This window comes from Amia ocellicauda, chromosome 12 (genome assembly GCF_036373705.1).
Source record: "Amia ocellicauda isolate fAmiCal2 chromosome 12, fAmiCal2.hap1, whole genome shotgun sequence".
Taxonomy (NCBI): domain Eukaryota; kingdom Metazoa; phylum Chordata; class Actinopteri; order Amiiformes; family Amiidae; genus Amia; species Amia ocellicauda.
The window spans coordinates 25,422,810-25,443,129 of record NC_089861.1 but is presented as its reverse complement, the minus strand read 5'-3'; the positions used below and the strand labels follow the sequence as shown (position 1 = coordinate 25,443,129).

At 42.6% G+C, this 20,320-nt stretch overlaps 1 protein-coding gene across 1 annotated transcript; it reads right to left on the bottom strand.

Moving 5' to 3' along the window:
- Positions 1-5,003: 5,003 nt before the first annotated feature.
- Positions 5,004-9,712, bottom strand: LOC136764711 (transmembrane protein 179B). The gene is made up of 5 exons (XM_066718988.1): positions 9,470-9,712; positions 7,368-7,561; positions 6,746-6,883; positions 6,407-6,485; positions 5,004-6,317 (listed from the first exon to the last, which is right to left on the bottom strand). Exons 1-5 carry the CDS (start codon positions 9,563-9,565, stop codon positions 6,156-6,158), a joined length of 669 nt encoding a protein of 222 aa, XP_066575085.1. The 5' UTR covers positions 9,566-9,712; the 3' UTR covers positions 5,004-6,155.
- Positions 9,713-20,320: the final 10,608 nt, after the last annotated feature.

Below are 20,320 nucleotides of genomic sequence, written 5' to 3'. Positions count from 1 at the left end.
ACTGAGAGAAAGAGAGACTCACAGAGAGACAGACATGGATGGACAGACAGACCCTGGTAAATGACTATTCAGGAGGCCAAGAGCACAGCATATAAAGCACTGACAAAGGAGAGGCTGCAACCTCCCTCCCTTCCTCCATCCATCTCTTGTTGTCTTGTCCTCTCTCTCTGTCTCTCTGTCTTGCTCTGTCTGGATTTCTTCATTTCCTTCTGTCGTTGTTGTGTATTTGACTCACAGTGTTGTGTCACTGCCAGCTCCACTCAAGGGCTGGACAATAAATAGTAACAGCCTTCGGGAAAACACACACAGAGGCCGATAATAACAGCGTCATCACATTAAATGAACAAGGCAGTGACCACCCTCTCCGGCTGAGGGGAGTAGCTCCTGGTGTGGCACTTCCTGTCCCATTTTGCATTGTAAGTTTTTACAGTTAAAATGGCACTCTGAGACATGGTGGCTAGAGAGAGAAGGGGAGAGAGAAGGAGAAGGAAATGCGGAGAGGGTGGCTGGAGAAAGAGGTAGAAGGAGTTGAAGAGAGGGGGAGGGAGATGGAAAGAGGTAGAGAATGGCCTGGTTGGTACATTTGTGCAGCAATGTTTGTCTTCCCAATCTGGAGAGGGTGGGGACGGGGGAGACATAAAACGGTTACACACGTGCCACGACAGGGCAAAGAGCAGAACAGGTACGGGTGATACGAGAAGTACACAAAAGAAAAAAGAAAAAGAAAGAAATTGACCCTGAGAATATCTCTTAATCCCTTCAGCCTCCATCATGGGCCAACAGGAGGCTGCATGAGTGGGTGGGAGAGGACAGCTTGGTCAACAGCTCAACAAACCCCCAACAAATAGCAAAGACTGCTGGAGGCTGGGGCACCTGTACAGAGCGAGACTTAAAGGGGTAAAAATACAGTCACCCCACTATACCTTACTAGCTACTATTGGGGCAACATCCTTCAAATTAATGGACACTACAAAGGGAAACCTCCACTACACTGGACACAGGATTCCCTCACCAATATGGCCTCCACTATGGGAAGGGGGTAAGTGGGCGGGGGGGGTGCGCCTTGTTTTTAGGTCCCCTCGGAACGCTGGACTGAATATTGAGTTCCCTGTTGAAATCTAGACACATCCAACACTGAAATACAGACGCTATTGCTACTACTGCTACTACTGCTACTACTACTACTACTCCTACTACTACTACTATTACTACTACTAATTATAAGACTACAACTACTAATGATGATGATGCTGTAATAAATACAATAAAGTCCAAACTGCTTGATATTATATACAGCATGAATCTGTGTGTGCAGTTTGTGTCTCTGTGGCACCTGGCGGAGTGACTGTCTGAGCTGATTATTGTAGTAAATTTCAAGCGGTGTGCTACATAAGCTCATTAAGCATAGACGCTAACTATAGAAATGTGTGTGTGAGAGAGAGAATGAGAAAGGGAGGGAGGGAGATGAGAGGAAAGGGTTATAGAGAGAGAGGAGATGGAAGGAGAGAGCAAGAGAGACAAAAGGAGAGAGAAGGAAGACAGGGTGGGGAGGGAAAGAGGAGGATAGAGGGAGGAGAAGGAGAAAAAACAAGGACAAGGGAGACAGAAGACAGGGAAAGGTGAATGACAGGGGGGCAGAATGTGTGTGTGTGTGTGTGTGTGTTCTGGTATGTGTGTCTGTATCGACAGGTTAATGCACCCGCCCCCTCCCTTCTCCTGTCCGGAAACCAGAGCAGAGATGCTGCCTGCAGACTCTCCTCTCCACACTAATGGACCCACAGTCACACACCCTGAATAATACATAGAGAGAAAGGACTAAAAATAACACTGAGGTTATTACCACTGAGCAAATACAGGCCCCACACTGAGACACAGCCCGGCCCCTATAGTACAGTCCCCACAGTGCTGGCTCCAGCCTGGGCCCCTATAGTACAGTCCCCACAGTGCCAGTTCCAGTGTGACAGTGTGGATGTGAGCAGAGCAATAGTGTGAGAGTGACTGTGCTGGTCAGTACAGAGGAGAGTCAGCTAGTCGGCTGTCAGTCTAATTTAATCTCCTGTGGCTGTTGGTCCACAGCTCCGTTAATTATGCATTTAGTTTAAATGGATAATTGACCGCTGAGGGAATTTAGCAGCTCTGGCGATGGTCTGTCTCTCTTCTTCTTCCTTCTCTCTTGCTCTCCTTTTCTTCTTCATAATTGTTATTGAACGCTGTCTTAAGATCACCATTTCTGTCTCCCATGGGTCATGTGAAGACATAGCAGAAACACACAGTCATAATCACACACACACACACACACACATTTAAACACACACACACAAACACTCTGACACTCCCAAACACTCACTTACACAAAAAACACATTGTCGTTCTTATATGGCTCCCCACACACACACTGTCACTCTCTCTCTCTCTCTCTCTCTCTCACACACACACTCATACTAAGATTTACATTTGATAAGCTCCCATTAGAAATAAACCTAGAGCACAAGCAGGAGCATACCCCAACACAGCAGTACCTTCAGTGGTTCCCAATCCTGGTCCTGGAGGCCCTACCCTGCTGGTTTTCGTTCCAACCAAGCTCTCAATTACTTAATTGAACTAATTTCCTAAATTAGAGCCTTTTCATCATTTTAAACAGTAGGTGTTGTAAGTGAAGTATGGAATTGTATAATGAACTTATTAAATAAGTCTTTCATTAAACAATGCATTACACAAAGTCAAATCTAAGCAGATTGTTACTTAAAATAAATAATTAAGAGTTCGGTTGGAACAAAAAAAGCAGAGTATAGGGGGTTGAGAACCCCAGGGTAACTGGGTCGTGTGGGTGCAGACACTCGAGTATGAAGCTGCTACATGGAGGAGTAATGTGAATTGTGGCAAAGAATTACAAAATAAACAAGTACATTAATACATAAAAGGTGTAAAAAAAAACGACCCGCTTCTTGTAATGGGCTCCATGTGTTGTTAAACTGCGCCATCTGGCGGCCCAGACGGGGAAAATACAGGGTGCCAAGGACGGGACGGCGCAGGCATCGGCTTTTTCTAATGAAACTCCGAACAAGACAACAAAAAGCACCATTAAAGTCCCCCGGAATACAGTGCAGTATACTTGACTACAGTACAGTACATCTGACCTCAGTACAGTGCAGTATACTTGACTACAGTACAATTGATGTCAGTAAAGTGCAGTATACTTTACTACAGTACAGTATACGTGACTACAGTACAGGACAATTGACGGAATGGCGATTGACGCACACGACCCGTCAGCCCAGGCCGGCCCTGCCTCCTAATCCCAGGTACAGGTCACTCACTGCCAGCCCAGAGCTGACGGGTCAGGTTTGAGAGAGAGAGAGAGAGAGAGAGAGAGAGAGAGAGAGAGAGAGAGAGAGAGAGAGAGAGAGAGAGAGAGAGAGAGAGAGAGAGAGAGAGAGAGAGAGAGAGAGAGAGAGAGAGAGAGAGAGAGAGAGAGAGAGAGAGAGAGAGAGAGAGAGAGAGAGGCGTCCAAAACTGCGTCCGTCGTGTCAGAGTGTTATTTATTGATTTATTATTTTATTTACTTCCACAAGAAGCGACCGAAGAAATCTAGAAGAACCGACACAAACTGATTGCGCTAATATCGCAAATCCCCGCAGGAGCCAGAGACCCGTTAGACCAGCGGGGAGCCAGGCAGCCCGCCGCGGTGCGACCCTCCGCCGGGCAGGACGCCACCGATACCGAATCTCTGAAGCTCTGACCGGCCTGACTCGACCGCTGCGGTGAGCACGCATCCGTCCTGCACTAGTAATACAGTATAGTATAGTAGTTAAGTATAATTATGTATTACTGATAGTAGCCTAGTAGTAATCAGTAACAGTTGGAGCTGTTGATCATTATTTCATCGATATGGGCGGATTGATTGATTATTGTAGAGTGAACCTGAAGTCTCTGGCGGCTTCCACTTACCATTAAATCAGCCTAATTAAGTCTGTTCCATTAGGAGGATTCATTCACTGACTTAGAGATCTAGATCTGCACTACAGTCCAGTACAGTACAGCAGGGTCCGCAGCCCTGGTCCTGCAAAGACACTGTAATGTACTGGCTCCGGCATAGGCAGTATTTGTGGAGAGAGAGAGAGAGAAAGAGGGAGACACAGAGACAGAGATTAGCCTGTTTAAGCAGCTTGTGACGGGACAGGATCAGAGGGGGCTGAGCAGCAGTCTTGACAGTCTGTACAGCATTGTGTCAGTACAGCACACTGCACTGTGCTATATTGTGCTGCATGCTGGGCTCACTATAGTGACTCCTGTCATATCTAAGCTCTCTGCCCAATTCCCTCCCCCAGCCCCCCTCTCTCTCTGCAGTGATGTCTCGTGACCAGGTGGAGTCGGTGGTGCGCAGTGTGGAGACCCTGCTCGCCGAGGCGGGGGCCCTGAGGGACCGCTGCCGGCGCCAGAACGAGGAGGTGGCTGTGGCGACGCAGGCCCTGCGGGAGGAGGGGGCGGAGCTGGCGCAGCGGTGTGTGCAGGTGCAGGTGGACATGGCCGAGCTGCGCAGGCACCTGGATGAGCTGCAGGACACCCGGGTCGCGATCGAGGCCCGAGAGAGGCAGGTCCGCAAACTGAGCAAACAACTCTGAGAAGGGGAGGGGAGAGAAAGAGAGGAGGAGGGAAAGGAGTGGGAGAGAGGATAGGGAGATAGGACAGCTTATAGGCACAGAGAATAGGAGAGGAATCTGCAGAGACAGGATACTGCTTATAGACACTGAGAGAGATGGAGAGACTGGGTGTGGAGTTGAGAGAGGGAGGGGGAGGATCAGGGCATAATTCAGTCTGGGCCCCTATAGTACAGTCCCCACAGCGCCGGCTCCAGTCCGGGCCCCTATAGTATAGTCCCCCCACAGTGCCACTCTGGGCCCCTATAGTCCAGTCCCCCCACAGTGCCACTCTGGGCCCCTATAGTCCAGTCCCCACTGCGCCTGCTCCAGTCTGGTTCTTATAAGTACATACAAATACAAAAATAGAGTGTAAAGTTTAATACACAGTAAAGTCAGTACTGAGGAGTTCTCCACATCCTAAATAACAACATGGCACAAGAACAACATGCCCTTGACATCGGCTCCCCATACAAAAGACCAAAATACTTAATTTCATTGGCTTTAACAATAAATCTGAACACAGACGCACAGGGCACACAATTAGCACAACCGCAGCAGATACACTCGGAACAAGTAACGCAGAAGGCACCAAGGCATGTACACACATACGAACACACGTGCACTGAAAAACAACAATATTGGCAGAGGCAGCAGTAGGATCATTAGTGCAAAATAAGGAAAATAAAAAAGTGTATAGATATTCAAATCTTTAAAAAATAACATAAGGTACAAAGCAGGCTCAGTGAGGCCCCAGTCTCACCTCGGATTTGGCACTGCGGGTGAGAATGACGAAAGGACGAAACAGCCAGGAAAACATAGAGCAAAGCCAGGCTGCCTCGCCAAGACAATGTAATCTATTACATTTCCAAATAATGTGGTTCAATTAAATGTAATAGCATACAATGTCACAAGTGATATAAGGTAGTGCAGTGCAAAGTTATATACATTTACAATGTAATATATTACTGTACAGTACAATGCAATTTAATAAAATGTTATGTAATTCAATGTAATGTATGCCTGTGCAGTGCAATGTAATTTAATAAACAGCAGGACTGACTGTCACTGTGAGATTTGTATTGTTTCTGTGGTCAAGTCAGTAACACTGGCAGCCACACACACTGACCGCTCTGACACACACACACTGACCGCTCTGACACACACACACTGACCGCTCTGATACACACACACTGACCGCTCTGACACACACACACACTGACCGCTCTCCCACATACAGGCACACTCAGATTCACACTGGCAGCCACTGGCAGCCACACACACTGACCGCTCTGATACACACACACTGACCGCTCTCCCACATACAGGCACACTCAGATTCACACTCGCATTCATACAATCTCACACTCAAAGTCACACTCAAGCCGACACTGCGCACACCCACAAACACTCTCTCACACACACTGATTGGGGGCTCTCTGTGGCCAGTACAGTGGGGGAAAGGTCAGGGGGTCAGTGTGGCCACAGCAGAGTGTAGTGGAGCGGGGCTGGGGGTGGTCAGTGTGGGCGGCTGGGGCGGTGGAAGATGGGCTCGGTCTCCGAGGCGCTCCACTCGGGGTCGCCCCCACTCAGTCCACTGAACTCTGACCCCTGGCGGCGCTGCACCACCAACAGCGCCAGAATCAGCACCCAGAAGAAGAAGTTCACCCACACGGATGTCTGGGAGGGAGGGAGAATAAGTACGCTCTCAAACTACAATACTACAAGTTTTCAAAACAGTAGCAGTGAAGGGGCAGTGCCGTACTCACCTCTGCGTTGTGCAGGCTGGAGTAGAATTGAGCTCCATTGTAGGGTTTGGTCCAGTTCTGACGCTCTATATCCTGGCAACTACAACACACACAGTATGATAATTATTATTAATATCTCCTCTCTGTCTCATTCTCCATCTCTCTCTCATTATCTCTTTGTCTGTCTGTCTGTCTCTCATTCTCTCTCTCTGTCTGTCTCTCTCACTCTCGGTCTCGCTCTCATTCTCTCCTTGTCTGTCTGTCTGTGTCTCTCTCTCATTCTCTCTCTGTCTGTCTGTCTGTCTGTCCCTTTCCCCTCCTGCTTCCCTGAGCCCTGGACCTCTTGACCCCCCGACTGACCTCTTGACCATGAGCATATCCTTGGTGCTGGCCTGGCAGAGCGTGTCGCGGCCAATGCGCAGCACGCAGCCGCTCACCAGCAGGAAGAAGAGGAACACACCGGCCACCGCCAGAGACACCCACATCCACACACGCTCCCTGAGGAGGGGGAGAAGGTTGGGGGGGAGGGCACAGAGGGAGAAAGATGGTCATTTACACTGACTCCCTGATAAGAGAGAGAAATGTATTGTATTGTGTTAAACTGCACTGTAATAGACTGTACTGTATTACACTATACTGTACTGTGTTTAACTGTACTGTGTTACACCGTACTGTATTACAATATACTGTACTGTATTATACAGTACTTTACTGTTATTCTGTTATTACACTATACTGTGGTTTATTACATACTGTACTGTGGTTTATTACACAATACTGTACTGTTACACTATACTGTACTGTGCTGTATTACACTATACTGTACTGTGTTACACTATACTGTACTGTGCTGTATTACACTATACTGTACTGTGTTACACTATACTGTGGTTTATTACATACTGTACTTTGGTTTATCACACAATACTGTACTGTTACACTATACTGTACTATGCTATACTGCACTAGACTATGCCGTTACCTCTTGACCTCATCCACACAGCTGGCGTAGACCCAGTAGAGGACGAGGGAGAAGCAGTACACGGCCACCAGCACTGACATGGCTGACAGGAAGTGGCACAGGGAGGGGGCGCTGGAGGTGCCCACCCCCACAGCCAGCGCCGTCTTGTTGTATTGGAAACTGCCATAGAGCATGCAGCTCCCTGCGAACTCGCCCTGCAACACAACAAACAACCCGTCAGCACGACTACACAACATCAACACAACCTGCTCAACACCAGCGCAACAAACACAGCAGCAACATGGCTACACATACTGCCACAGAGCACACAGCTCCTAGCAAACTTGCCCTGCAGCACAAAACAACACACCTACACAATCATTCCTGTCACAAGGACACAATAACACAGCCATGCAGCGTGCAACACAACAACACAACACACAAGGGCGAGTAGCATGCACTGACAGGCAAACCCACCCCCTACACAACACAACAAAACATTCACTGATCAGCTCCCCCCCACCGCCAAAACACAACACAACACCAGAGCCCACTGATACAACACCTGCTCGAGTCCCCCACTGCCTGCTGGGTCACTGAAGGCCAGGACAAGGGGGAGAAAGAGTTTGTTACAGAAGCAGGGGGTACAGAGCGCAGATGGCAGGCGCCACCCCAGGGGAGATGTGCATGTGTGCATGTGTGCGCGTGGGGGGCCTCACACACACACACACAGTAATACCCTTCCTCCAAGTCTGCCACACTGACCCACTGTATATGTGAGTGTCTGTGTGAGAGAGAGAGAGAGTGTGTGATTCTGGCACTTGTCACAGACCTTCCTGCTGCCGATCATCTGACTGCAATTACAGCCATAATAAATTGGATGCATTCGGCCTAGCAGTCACATGACACTGCGAGTGTGTATGTTGGAATGTATTGGATTTTGGTGGACCACACAGAATCACCACATAATCACACTGCACTGTCCGACACAGTGCAACTCACCTTCCCCCCAGCTGGCTATTATGTAGGGAGTAAACACTGAGTAATAAATGAGGTACTCACAGTGTAGTTACACACAGTTACAGTGCAACCGCTTGTGTTTTATGAAATCGCACATCTGCATACCTGTGTAACTACACAGTTTACACTGCACTGTCAGTAACAATAACTAACACAAAGAAAACATGTAAAGTGTAACCCTGTATTTATGATTATTATGATTATGCGTATGTCGCCTAGGATAGAGACTTCTGTTGAATAACTACACTTCAGCAGCTACTACTACTACAACTATTAATATTAATAAGCTTGTTTTCGTTTTGTATTGTCCATTTCATACTGCAAAGTCGTTGACTCAGCTCGGACACCAGGCGCTGTGGCAGCAACAGCAGTCAGGTGACCCGCACTGTCCTCCCGCATCCGTCCGCAGCCCGCACGACTCGGACCACAGGACCTGCGTGCGCATGTGCGGGATCTCGACGTATATGTATCGGTGTCTTTTGATTACAAACTGAAACGTAGTAGCAAATCAATCAATACAACCTGGGGGGGTTAAAGAGAGAGTAAGTACTACTGTCACGCTATTAAAGCCCCCCCCTCCCCAGCACACACACCTCGTTTTTCTGTCTTACAAATGCAAAATGAAAGCGCTCCGGTCGTTTTCTCGCTGAACGCTAAACTGTGGATACACAACCAGCTGCGGGCAGATTTGTCCCGGGGGGAGAGCCTCCCATGTCCCCCAAATCAATGTGTCTTTCCAAAACGTTTCGCACGTCGTCCTGATTGACAGTGCCTGTCCTGCGCCTGTACGCGCCCACGCCCCCTCGGGTTTAACAAAGTATCCCAAAGATCACACACAGAAAACGTACAACGAGTCTTCCACCAAACACGTCGATCACAGAGTAAAGACACACACACAGGTGGGGGAGATGCCGCAAGAGATCATGTCGTTTTGACGCTCGAATACGAGTTCAAAATGAAGTGCAACAAAAAGACAACAGGAGAGACCAGGACGGGGGGAGTTTAGAGGCAGGAAGGGAGGCGGCTGATTAGTTAGGTCGGTTGCAGGTCCTAGCGGGGTGACAGCGGTTAGGGACTGGGGGGGTCAGTGTCGGTCTGTGTACCTGGGTGATGGTGACGGACGAGGCGGTGATGATCCCGCAGATGAAGCAGCCTGCGTACAGCACCAGCTCCAGCACGACCAGCCACGGCAGCGCCATGATACCCGGAAACTAACTAACTAACTGACTCTCTCTCTCTCTCTCTCTCTCTCTCTCTCTCTGACACACACACACTATCACTCTCTCTCTCTCTCTCTGACTCTCTCTCTCTCTGACACACACACACACACTATCACTCTCTCTCTCTCTCTCTCTCTCTCTCTCTCTGACTCTCTCTCTCTCTGACACACACACACACTATCACCCTCTCTCTCTCTCTCTCTCTCTCTCTGACACACACACACTTTCTTACACAGTGACAATAAACAACTGCAGGAGTAAATGACCTGAACTATGGTCACTGCAGCTATTGTGCAGTGCAGCACAGTACAGTACAATGTACAATCATAGTGCATATGCATATGACCTAACTAATCAGCTATGATCATAGTGCAGTAAACTACAGGAGAGCACAGTTTAGCAACGCGTAGTGCAGTGGAATCCAACACTGTCTAAGGCAGCATACGGCAGTTCTGTACAGTATAATACAGTGTAACACTACACTACTGCATGGTCTGTACATGTATGTCACAGTGTGCAATTCTCCGCACGATAGTGATATGAGAGAACAGTGCAGTGTCGTTTAATACAGTACATAACCACAGGATCACACCGGGCGGTACGGCATAGTGTAGTGTACAGTGCAGCGTGGTATCGTGTAATACAGTACAGTAAAATACAATAGTGTAATACAGCAAAACACAGTGTAATACAGCACAGTACATTGTAAAACAGCACATTGTAACACTGCAATTCAACTCTTGATCACCGTTACAGATGGTTTATAATAATAATAATAATAATAATAATAATAATAATAATAATAAAATACAGCAAAAATAAACTCTATAGATCTTTCCGCTTCAAGTCTGTATTAAGCTGTTTTTAGTTTTTAGAGCTTAGTCTGCTTGTGAAAGCCAATCGCCGTGCAGTAAAGCAGTAACAGCAGGACAGCAGCGCCCTCTGCTGGCGGCGGGCGTGCATTATCACTAGTCCAGTTCGAAACACTGACGGTATTGGAACAGCACTATTCTACTGCACTGTTACTACAGACCCCTATTGGAACAGCACTATTCTACTGCACTGTTACTGCAGCCCCCTATTGTAACAGCACTATTCTACTGCACTGTTACTGCAGACCCCTATTGGAACAGCACTATTCTACTGCACTGTTACTACAGACCCCTATTGGAACAGCACTATTCTACTGCACTGTTACTGCAGCCCCCTATTGTAACAGCACTATTCTACTGCACTGTTACTACAGCCCCCTATTGTAACAGCACTATTCTACTGTACTGTTACTACAGACCCCTATTGTAACAGCACTATTCTACTGCACTGTTACTACAGACCCCTATTGGAACAGCACTATTCTACTGCACTGTTACTGCAGACCCTTATTGGAACAGCACTATTCTACTGCACTGTTACTACAGACCCCTATTGTAACAGCACTATTCTACTGCACTGTTACTACAGACCCCTATTGGAACAGCACTATTCTACTGCACTGTTACTACAGACCCCTATTGGAACAGCACTATTCTACTGCACTGTTACTACAGACCCCTATTGGAACAGCACTATTCTACTGCACTGTTACTACAGACCCCTATTGGAACAGCACTATTCTACTGCACTGTTACTACAGACCCCTATTGGAACAGCACTATTCTACTGTACTGTTACTACAGACCCCTATTGGAACAGCACTATTCTACTGCACTGTTACTACAGACCCCTATTGGAACAGCACTATTCTACTGCACTGTTACTACAGACCCCTATTGGAACAGCACTATTCTACTGCACTGTTACTACAGACCCCTATTGGAACAGCACTATTCTACTGCACTGTTACTACAGACCCCTATTGGAACAGCACTATTCTACTGCACTGTTACTACAGACCCCTATTGGAACAGCACTATTCTACTGCACTGTTACTACAGACCCCTATTGGAACAGCACTATTCTACTGCACTGTTACTACAGACCCCTATTGGAACAGCACTATTCTACTGCACTGTTACTACAGCCCCCTATTGGAACAGCACTATTCTACTGCACTGTTACTACAGCCCCCTATTGGAACAGCACTATTCTACTGTACTGTTACTACAGACCCCTATTGTAACAGCACTATTCTACTGCACCGTTACTGCAGCCCCCTATTGTAACAGCACTATTCTACTGCACTGTTACTGCAGACCCCTATTGTAACAGCACTATTCTACTGCACTGTTACTACAGCCCCCTATTGTAACAGCACTATTCTACTGCACCGTTACTACAGCCCCCTATTGTCAAGACAATATTCTACTGTACTGTTACTACAGACCCCTATTGTAACAGCACTATTCTACTGTACTGTTACTACAGACCCCTATTGTAACAGTACTATTCTACTGCACTGTTACTACAGACCCCTATTGGAACAGCACTATTCTACTGCACTGTTACTACAGCCCCCTATTGTAACAGCACTATTCTACTGTACTGTTACTACAGCCCCCTATTGTAACAGCACTATTTTACTGCACTGTTACTACAGCCACATATTGGAACAGCACTATTAACCATTTAAATAAATAAATAATAAACACTTATGTAATAGTATTATTAAGCTAATAGCCCATTACCAGGATACAGCTCTGCAATTAAATACATCAGTAACTAGGGCTACCATATGGCTCCAAATAATTGTATAGAGACGCTTTGAGACCGAACAGGATTTCCAAATTCCACCTAAACTGAAAAGTAAATTTACCTATAACTTGCATTAGCTAAACCTTTGCTTACATTAATCCTGTGGTGGAATTGCTACAGAACACAGGGATGTTGCTTTGATCGTATTGACATACTGGCTAATGAAATATTAACAAAATAGGCATGTTATCTCAGTATAATACAATGAATTGGTGTTTATGGTAATAGCACCATTATTCGTTTTAGTTAAATGGTTAATTTACACATGAATGTAGTTCAATTTAGTCCTAATCCCATTCGGTCTCACGTCCTCCGATTAATCTGGAGCCACAGTAACCCTAAACATAGCAGAGATTGGCCAATCCACAAACACCGATTTTACCGCATCACAATGGCAGACATGAGAAACTACGCATGCGTCTTGGAATATGTCTTTCCTGGCACAGAATCCTATATACAAATTCCACGCGTTTTCTAAATGTCGCGGCTGTTTTCTCTGCGATTTGTCGGTGTTTTCTTAACGCCGTTGACATTTTTCAAAGTTACCGCCCCTCTCTGTCCTGGTTGCAGCGACGCCTTTTTCTGACGCTGCTGACGTTGCTCAAATGTTACAGCCCTTTCTCTTCGCTGGTTGCTGCAACGTCCTGTTAACGAGATTGTTTTGCTCCTCGGCTTCCGTAGTTTAGCAGTGAGGGACACTGACTTGTGTCCAGTATGCTTGTCTGAAAATCGTTTTAACTTGTTTTTAATTTGTAAGTATATAAAGAGTTGCGTGTGTATTTTGTTTAGTAATTGGGATGTTATTACTTTTTTTTTGTTTTACAGTTTTACTCGATTTTCACTTTGCCTTATTTCATTTACTTGTGTCAAGACTAATGCTCTTTATCACGTTTTGATTTATTATGTATTTTCATTTACCGTAGGGTGTATTATGTAAGGTTTGATTTATTTTTGGTTTGCATTTCAATCGCTTTTGCACGGCTTGTTTTTCGATTTTACTTTTTTGTTTACGTAACATTATATAACGCTGCAGTTATTTTTATTTCTCTTTTACAATTACATGTTGCATTAATATTAGAAATTGCGTTTAAAACTGAAAGTTATGCACGAGTGTTTTCTGGTTAAACATTATTGTATAATTTTAAAGAAAGTATTGTGAACAAGTAAAACGATCTTTTACTGTTTTTTATAATGGTTAAACGGGAATATTGTGATCGTTTGAATTACATAATGAAAATACTGGTTTATTTTACAAAGGTTATTTCTTTTCTGTTATCTATGCAGCTTAGTAGAATGTGAAACAGTAGACAACAAGTGGATCTAGTTTTATTGGTTAAGGTGTTTTAGTGGATGCAAATGATTACTTTAAAAGTGCTGAGTAGTATTGATTAGTCATGGTGCTCAGTGAATAAAACTGGTGCATAAGAGTTTGAATGGAAACTAATATATATGAATGTATTGTGTGTATGTATAGTGAATTGTACACTGTTTCAAAGGGACTAATTTATATATTTTCTGTTGTCTTTTGTTGTACTGTGGTCATACTGCTGTGTCCCTGTTATAATATACCACTGAATATATATTCCCCTTTTATGATGTGTACTGTGTCTCGGATAAATAATTCTCTTAAAAGACTAGTTTGAAAAGTTTTTCTTTTGTAGTTCTATTTAGATTATTGTAGGGGTGGAACTGGCCACTAGTGACTGTACAAAATCCTCCCTTACAATTGTTTTTAACTACATTATTTTCTGCACTAGACGAATTGTCAATGTTGCACACCTGCACTTAACTGATTGAAGCCCCACTACTAACCTGTGGCTCCTATGATCTGGGCTCCACCCTCTTCCCAGAGAGCCCTGAAGTAAATAATTGGGGCAGAGAGATCAGAAAGTGAGAGGACACTGTCACTGTTTTCAGGTGTTCTCCATTTTGTCCTCATTTGTGTGAATAAATATGATTGATTTTTAATTGTGTAGCAGGTGGCTACAATTGAAGACTAATAGGTTTCCTCAGTTTGATGCATTGTTCCCTAATTGCAGCCGGTGTCCTAATTGACTAATTGTCAAGTTGTTGCTATTTAAACCTGCTGTTATTTTAAGAGATGCTATTTCACACACGGGGCATCTAGCAGTGCTGGTTACTGGCTGCATCGCTTAAGTATTGCATTGTATTCTGCTAAATCACATCTATATACTAGTATCGTAATGTTGTCTATTTATAGGGCAAGATTGGGTGGCGCATTTCCCATCCTGGCTGTGTTTGCCCGAGGTTTAAAAAAAAAACAAACATGTTAAGTATTTGCATTTGAGATCTGAACGTATTCAATTGTTAATTGCATGTGTTTTTATTCTAGCGAGCATCAATCGCTGTTTTCACTATCGGGTTGTTTTTGTTAGTGCAAACTAATATAAAGAAAACCAATATTTGGTTCATTGTTTTGTATTTGTACTGGCGTTTGGTTTTATGTATAGTTTTATTTTATGGTCTTGTATTGTGATGAGTTTGTTTTATTTAAACTCCTATTTTCGGTTTTATTCTTGTGGTTTGATCAAGATTTCTGCTCGTTGCACGATTACAAAAAGAGAACTTGCATACTTTTAACAAGAACTTGGAGATCGAGGCAGTATGCTTTTAATAGATGCATTCCTGCATTTGCACTATACTATTTTGAAATTATATTTATAGTTGTATGTAGATGACACTTATTGCTAGTCTCGTATTTGCATTTTATTTCTTTGAACTCAGGTCTATAGTTTCGTTGGATGTAAATGACTAATATATCTGTCTTACTATTTCATTTGCACTTTACTATATATAGTGCAATATCGTTGCTATATACACTCACCTAAAGGATTATTAGGAACACCTGTTCAATTTCTCATTAATGCAATTATCTAACCAACCAATCACATGGCAGTTGCTTCAATGCCTTTAGGGGTGTGGTCCTGGTCAAGACAATCTCCTGAACTCCAAACTGAATGTCTGAATGGGAAAGAAAGGTGATTTAAGCAATTTTCAGCGTGGCATGGTTGTTGGTGCCAGACGGGCCGGTCTGAGTATTTCACAATCTGCTCAGTTACTGGGATTTTCACGCACAACCATTTCTAGGGTTTACAAAGAATGGTGTGAAAAGGGAAAAACATCCAGTATGCGGCAGTCCTGTGGGCGAAAATGCCTCGTTGATGCTAGAGGTCAGAGGAGAATGGGCCGACTGATTCAAGCTGATAGAAGAGCAACTTTGACTGAAATAACCACTCGTTACAACCGAGGTATGCAACAAAGCATTTGTGAAGCCACAACACGTACAACCTTGAGGCGGATGGGCTACAACAGCAGAAGACCCCACCGGGTACCACTCATCTCCACTACAAATAGGAAAAAGAGGCTACAATTTGCACAAGCTCACCAAAATTGGACAGTTGAAGACTGGAAAAATGTTGCCTGGTCTGATGAGTCTCGATTTCTGTTGACACATTCAGATGGTAGAGTCAGAATTTGGCGTAAACAGAATGAGAACATGGATCCATCATGCCTTGTTACCACTGTGCAGGCTGGTGGTGGTGGTGTAATGGTGTGGGGGATGTTTTCTTGGCACACTTTAGGCCCCTTAGTGCCAATTGGGCATCGTTTAAATGCCACGGCCTACCTGAGCATTGTTTCTGACCATGTCCATCCCTTTATGACCACCATGTACCCATCCTCTGATGGCTACTTCCAGCAGGATAATGCACCATGTCACAAAGGTCGAATCATTTCAAATTGGTTTCTTGAACATGACATTGAGTTCACTGTACTAAACTGGCCCCCACAGTCACCAGATCTCAACCCAATAGAGCATCTTTGGGATGTGGTGGAACGGGAGCTTCGTGCCCTGGATGTGCATCCCACAAATCTCCATCAACTGCAAGATGCTATCCTATCAATATGGGCCAACATTTCTAAAGAATGCTTTCAGCACCTTGTTGAATCAATGCCACGTAGAATTAAGGCAGTTCTGAAGGCGAAAGGGGATCAAACACAGTATTAGTATGGTGTTCCTAATAATCTTTTAGGTGAGTGTATATCATTGCTTTGCCGAATGTAAATTACTAATCCATATCTTCCCAAACAATTTATATTTATATATTTCAGACATGAGTTCATAATATAGTTTATTACAGTAAGTTGCAAAAATAACATTTCGTTTTAAACATCCGCTTATTAACAGCGTTTGCGTTTTTTGTTAAACTTTTTATTTTACAATTTGCAATAAAGAGAACAGGAAATGGCAAAAATCAAAAGGGGGTGGGGGTCACATTACAAGACAATTGGGAGTACTGTACATTAATTCTGACATCACAGAAGAGTACTGTACAAATGTCCTGCAACATTTATAAAACATCATATTATATGGGTCAAGCCAATCATCAAATATCTCATTGTTCCACCTTCTTCCTTTCCATCCCCTTCTCCCACTATTTAGGAGCTGGAGGCATTCCACTAGTCTGCCCCAAATCTTTTCAAATTGAGACAATTTGTTTTTGTCTTCTGCCAGGCTACGTTCTATGTTTAAACGGTAAAGCATTACGTTTTTCCAATACTGAAATTTAGGGGCAAAATTTGATTTCCAATTTTGCAGAATTAGTTTTTTCAAGACCAATGAAAAGAATATCACTATCCAGCCAAGGGGATATCTTAGATTTGAGTCCTGAATTGAGTCATGGAGTAGGCAGAGAGAGGGGGTAAGCACTATGGTAGTTTTTAAAGAGGATGACAGCCAGCTCTCCAACTTGTGGAATTTGAAAATTTGAAATTTTCCAGCGGTTCCAAATAGAGTGTACCAGGGAGTCTGATTGTATTTTGCACTTTGAACAAGTATCTGGTATGCTATTATTAAAAGTGTGAAGGACAATATGAGTGTAGTACATTCTGGTCATCAGTTTATATTGTATTAAATGAAGATTTTCATTAGTAGTAATATCAGAAGTTTGTGCCCAACACATTTTCCAGTTTCGGGATACATTATCCCAGCCAAGATCCGTGTTCCATTTATCTTGTATTCTGTCTAAGGTGGGATTGTTACAAAAGGAGTTAATCAGTATATTATATAGCCTTCCTATAAAATGGGTATTTTTATTTTTGTTGAATAATATACATTTAAATATCACTATTGTCTGTAGTGTATTCTATTGGAAAAAGTACGAGTGATAAGGCTTTTTATTTGAAAATATCTAAAAGCTTCATCATCAGATCGTTTATATTTATTTTTTAATTTGGAAACAGTCAAGATTGAATTATTATTAAGGTAATTTATCTGATTTATGCCTTTATCTTTCCATGATGGCCAGGAAAGGGGTTTTTCTTGGATCTTGATCCAGGGATTATTCCATAGCTGCGTAGATTTGGGAACTGTGATCAGTTCTTTTTAGTATTTTAGTCTTTCATTTTAGACCACGAGCGAATTGTATTCTTGATTATGAAGTGGTCAGTGTTGAGGCATCTGATTTTAGAGAAAAGCTGCAGAAAAAATGTTTTAAGATGAACTTGAAAGTTATCTATTTATGCACAGCTCCTCCTCTGATGCATTTATTATATGATAAAGATGGAAGCCTTGTGAAGCAAGTTGATAAAGCTCAAGATTTGGAAGATTCAAACCTCCTTTGGATTTTGGGGAATGAAGCAAGTCTCTTGAGTCTGTGGGATTTATTTGACCAAATGAATGATGTAATCAATGAATACACTGTTTTAAAGAAAGTTTTGGGGGGGGGATAATAGGAATGGTAGAGAATGTAAATATAAACTTTGGTAGCCAAATCGTTTTGAAAAGGTTGATTCTGCCAGTGATGTCAGATTTCAATTTAGTAATTAGCGGGATAAAATTATCATTATATAATTGTTTCTTATGAGCGAATATGTGACATCCTAGGTACTTAATACTTTTAGTCTGCCACTTCAATTCTTTAAGTAATCTGGGACTATAATAGTTAATATAATTAATTGGCATAATTTATGTTTTGTCTCTATTTTATAACCAGAGACTGCTGAATATTCCTTAAAAATAGACATAAGACTAGGCACTGATGTTCCAATGTTGGTTAAATAAAGAAGTAAATAATATGCATAAAGACTAAGTTTTTAATTGTTTCCCAATATTAATCCCTGTAATTTGGCATTCTCTGATTTTCTGAGCTAATGGTTCAATTGCAATTGCAAAAAGTATTGGAGATAAGGGGCAGCCTTGCCAAGTACCCCTGGATAAAGGAAACCTTTCAGAAAGTAAGTTATTTGTGTAAACTTGAGGAAAGCGATACATAATTTTAATGTATTGAATTATTTGAGTGGGGAATTGAAATTTTTCCAAGGTTTTAAATAAAAAAGGCCATTCCAAATGGTCAAAAGCTTTCTCAGGGTCTACCGACATTAAGAACAGATCAATTTTGTTTTTGTTAGCATATTGTATAAGACTTAACCAGGTATGGGTATTTGTTTGAAGATGTCAATTTTTTTATGAAGCCTGTTTGATTACAATGAATTATATCTGGTAGTTCATTTTTAATTCTGTTACTTAAAGTTTTTGAACTTATTTTTGCATCGCAGTTAAAGAAATCGGTCTATAGTCTGTGGCTGAATGTCCGGAGTGACCTGGTTTGGGAATAACTGTAATTACTGCTTGGTACATGGAGTGGGGAAGTGATTTAGATAATGGAATTTGACTTATAACCTCCATAAAGAGGAGTGATATTTCATCCCAAATATTGAGATAAAACTCGGCGACAAAGCCATCCAAAGCTGGGGCCTTCCTGCAGGGAAAGGATCTTTAATTTCCAATTGAGTGAATTCTTCAGTTAATATGTTCTTCTGATCTTGAGAAGAGTTTGAGGTCAGCTGAATTTAAAAAGGGAGCAGGGTCAAAATTTCCACAAGATATCTCGGCTTTATATAAGTTTTCGTAAAATAATTGAAATTTCTTGTTTATAATTGTATTATTTCTTATCAATGAATTAGATTGAGGGTCTGTAAGAATAATTGGGGGCTTTAAGTTTATGCGTTTGGTAATGGAACATAGCAGTTTACCTGATTCATTAGCGGCTACATAGAAAATGTTATTAGAGTTAAATTTGTAACTGTTAGCTCTTTGCAGGAGAAGATGGTCATGTTCTAATTTCAGTTTTTGTAATTCAATTTCATCAGTTTTCTTCAATAACTTTTTGTGTTTTTTTCCAGGTTAGAAATATTATTTTCAATTTCCTTAATTTTCTGTTCTAGTTTAGACAGTTTTTTTGATGTGTATGAAATATTTAAGAGGCTTAATTATGCTTTAAAAGTGTCCCATACTATATGGACATTAGGTTTATCTGGATCTTCAGAATTGACATTTGTAGCATAAAATAAATCAATATGATTATTTATGTATTTTATAAAATCAGTATCCAGGAGGTACTTTCTATTGAATTTCCATATTCTATGCCAGTAGGGGTAATAGTACATGTCATTGGGGCATGGTCAGAAATTAAAATATCATGAATTTTAGAGTCTAACAAGTTGCTTAAAGCTGAAGTAGAAATAAATATATAATCAAATCTTGAGTAACTGTTATGAGAGTGAGAGTAGAATGTATAGTATTTTGTAGTGGGGTATAGAAGTCTCCAAGCATCAGATATACTATTTTATACTATACAGCCCACCTGCTCACTGATTGGCTCAGGAAGAACCGTCACTCAAACCTGCTGGACCAATGGAGACCCAGGATCCACGCCTCCCTGTAAATCTCGCCCTCATGGCAAAACAGCGCCAAAACCCGTAAACGAAAAAAAAAATCGAAAGCAAAGAAACTGGCGGCGAAAGCAAAAATTGCAGCATCGCAAGCAAATACAGGGGCTGCAGGTGAGTTTTGCTCTCGATTTAACAAGTTTTTTTTTTTTTTTTTTCTGTTTTCGATATATTTTTTTTGTTTACAATTCTATAAATTTTGCATTCGTTTTTTTTTAATCTTTTATTGTTTATAAATTTTTTTTTATGTGATACTTATGGCGCTAATTTGAGCCCATAGTAAAGACTAATTAG

Bases quoted from the DNA above. Each gene is read 5' to 3' on its own strand.
- LOC136764711 (XM_066718988.1), bottom strand. From the start codon at position 9,565: ATGGCGCTGCCGTGGCTGGTCGTGCTGGAGCTGGTGCTGTACGCAGGC. The intron at 6,486-6,745 runs GTCAGTCGGGGG...TGTGTGTTGTAG, and splicing joins GATATGCTCATGGTCAAGAG to TTGCCAGGATATAGAGCGTC. The intron at 6,318-6,406 runs GTGAGTACGGCA...CCTCCCTCCCAG, and splicing joins CCAGCCTGCACAACGCAGAG to ACATCCGTGTGGGTGAACTT.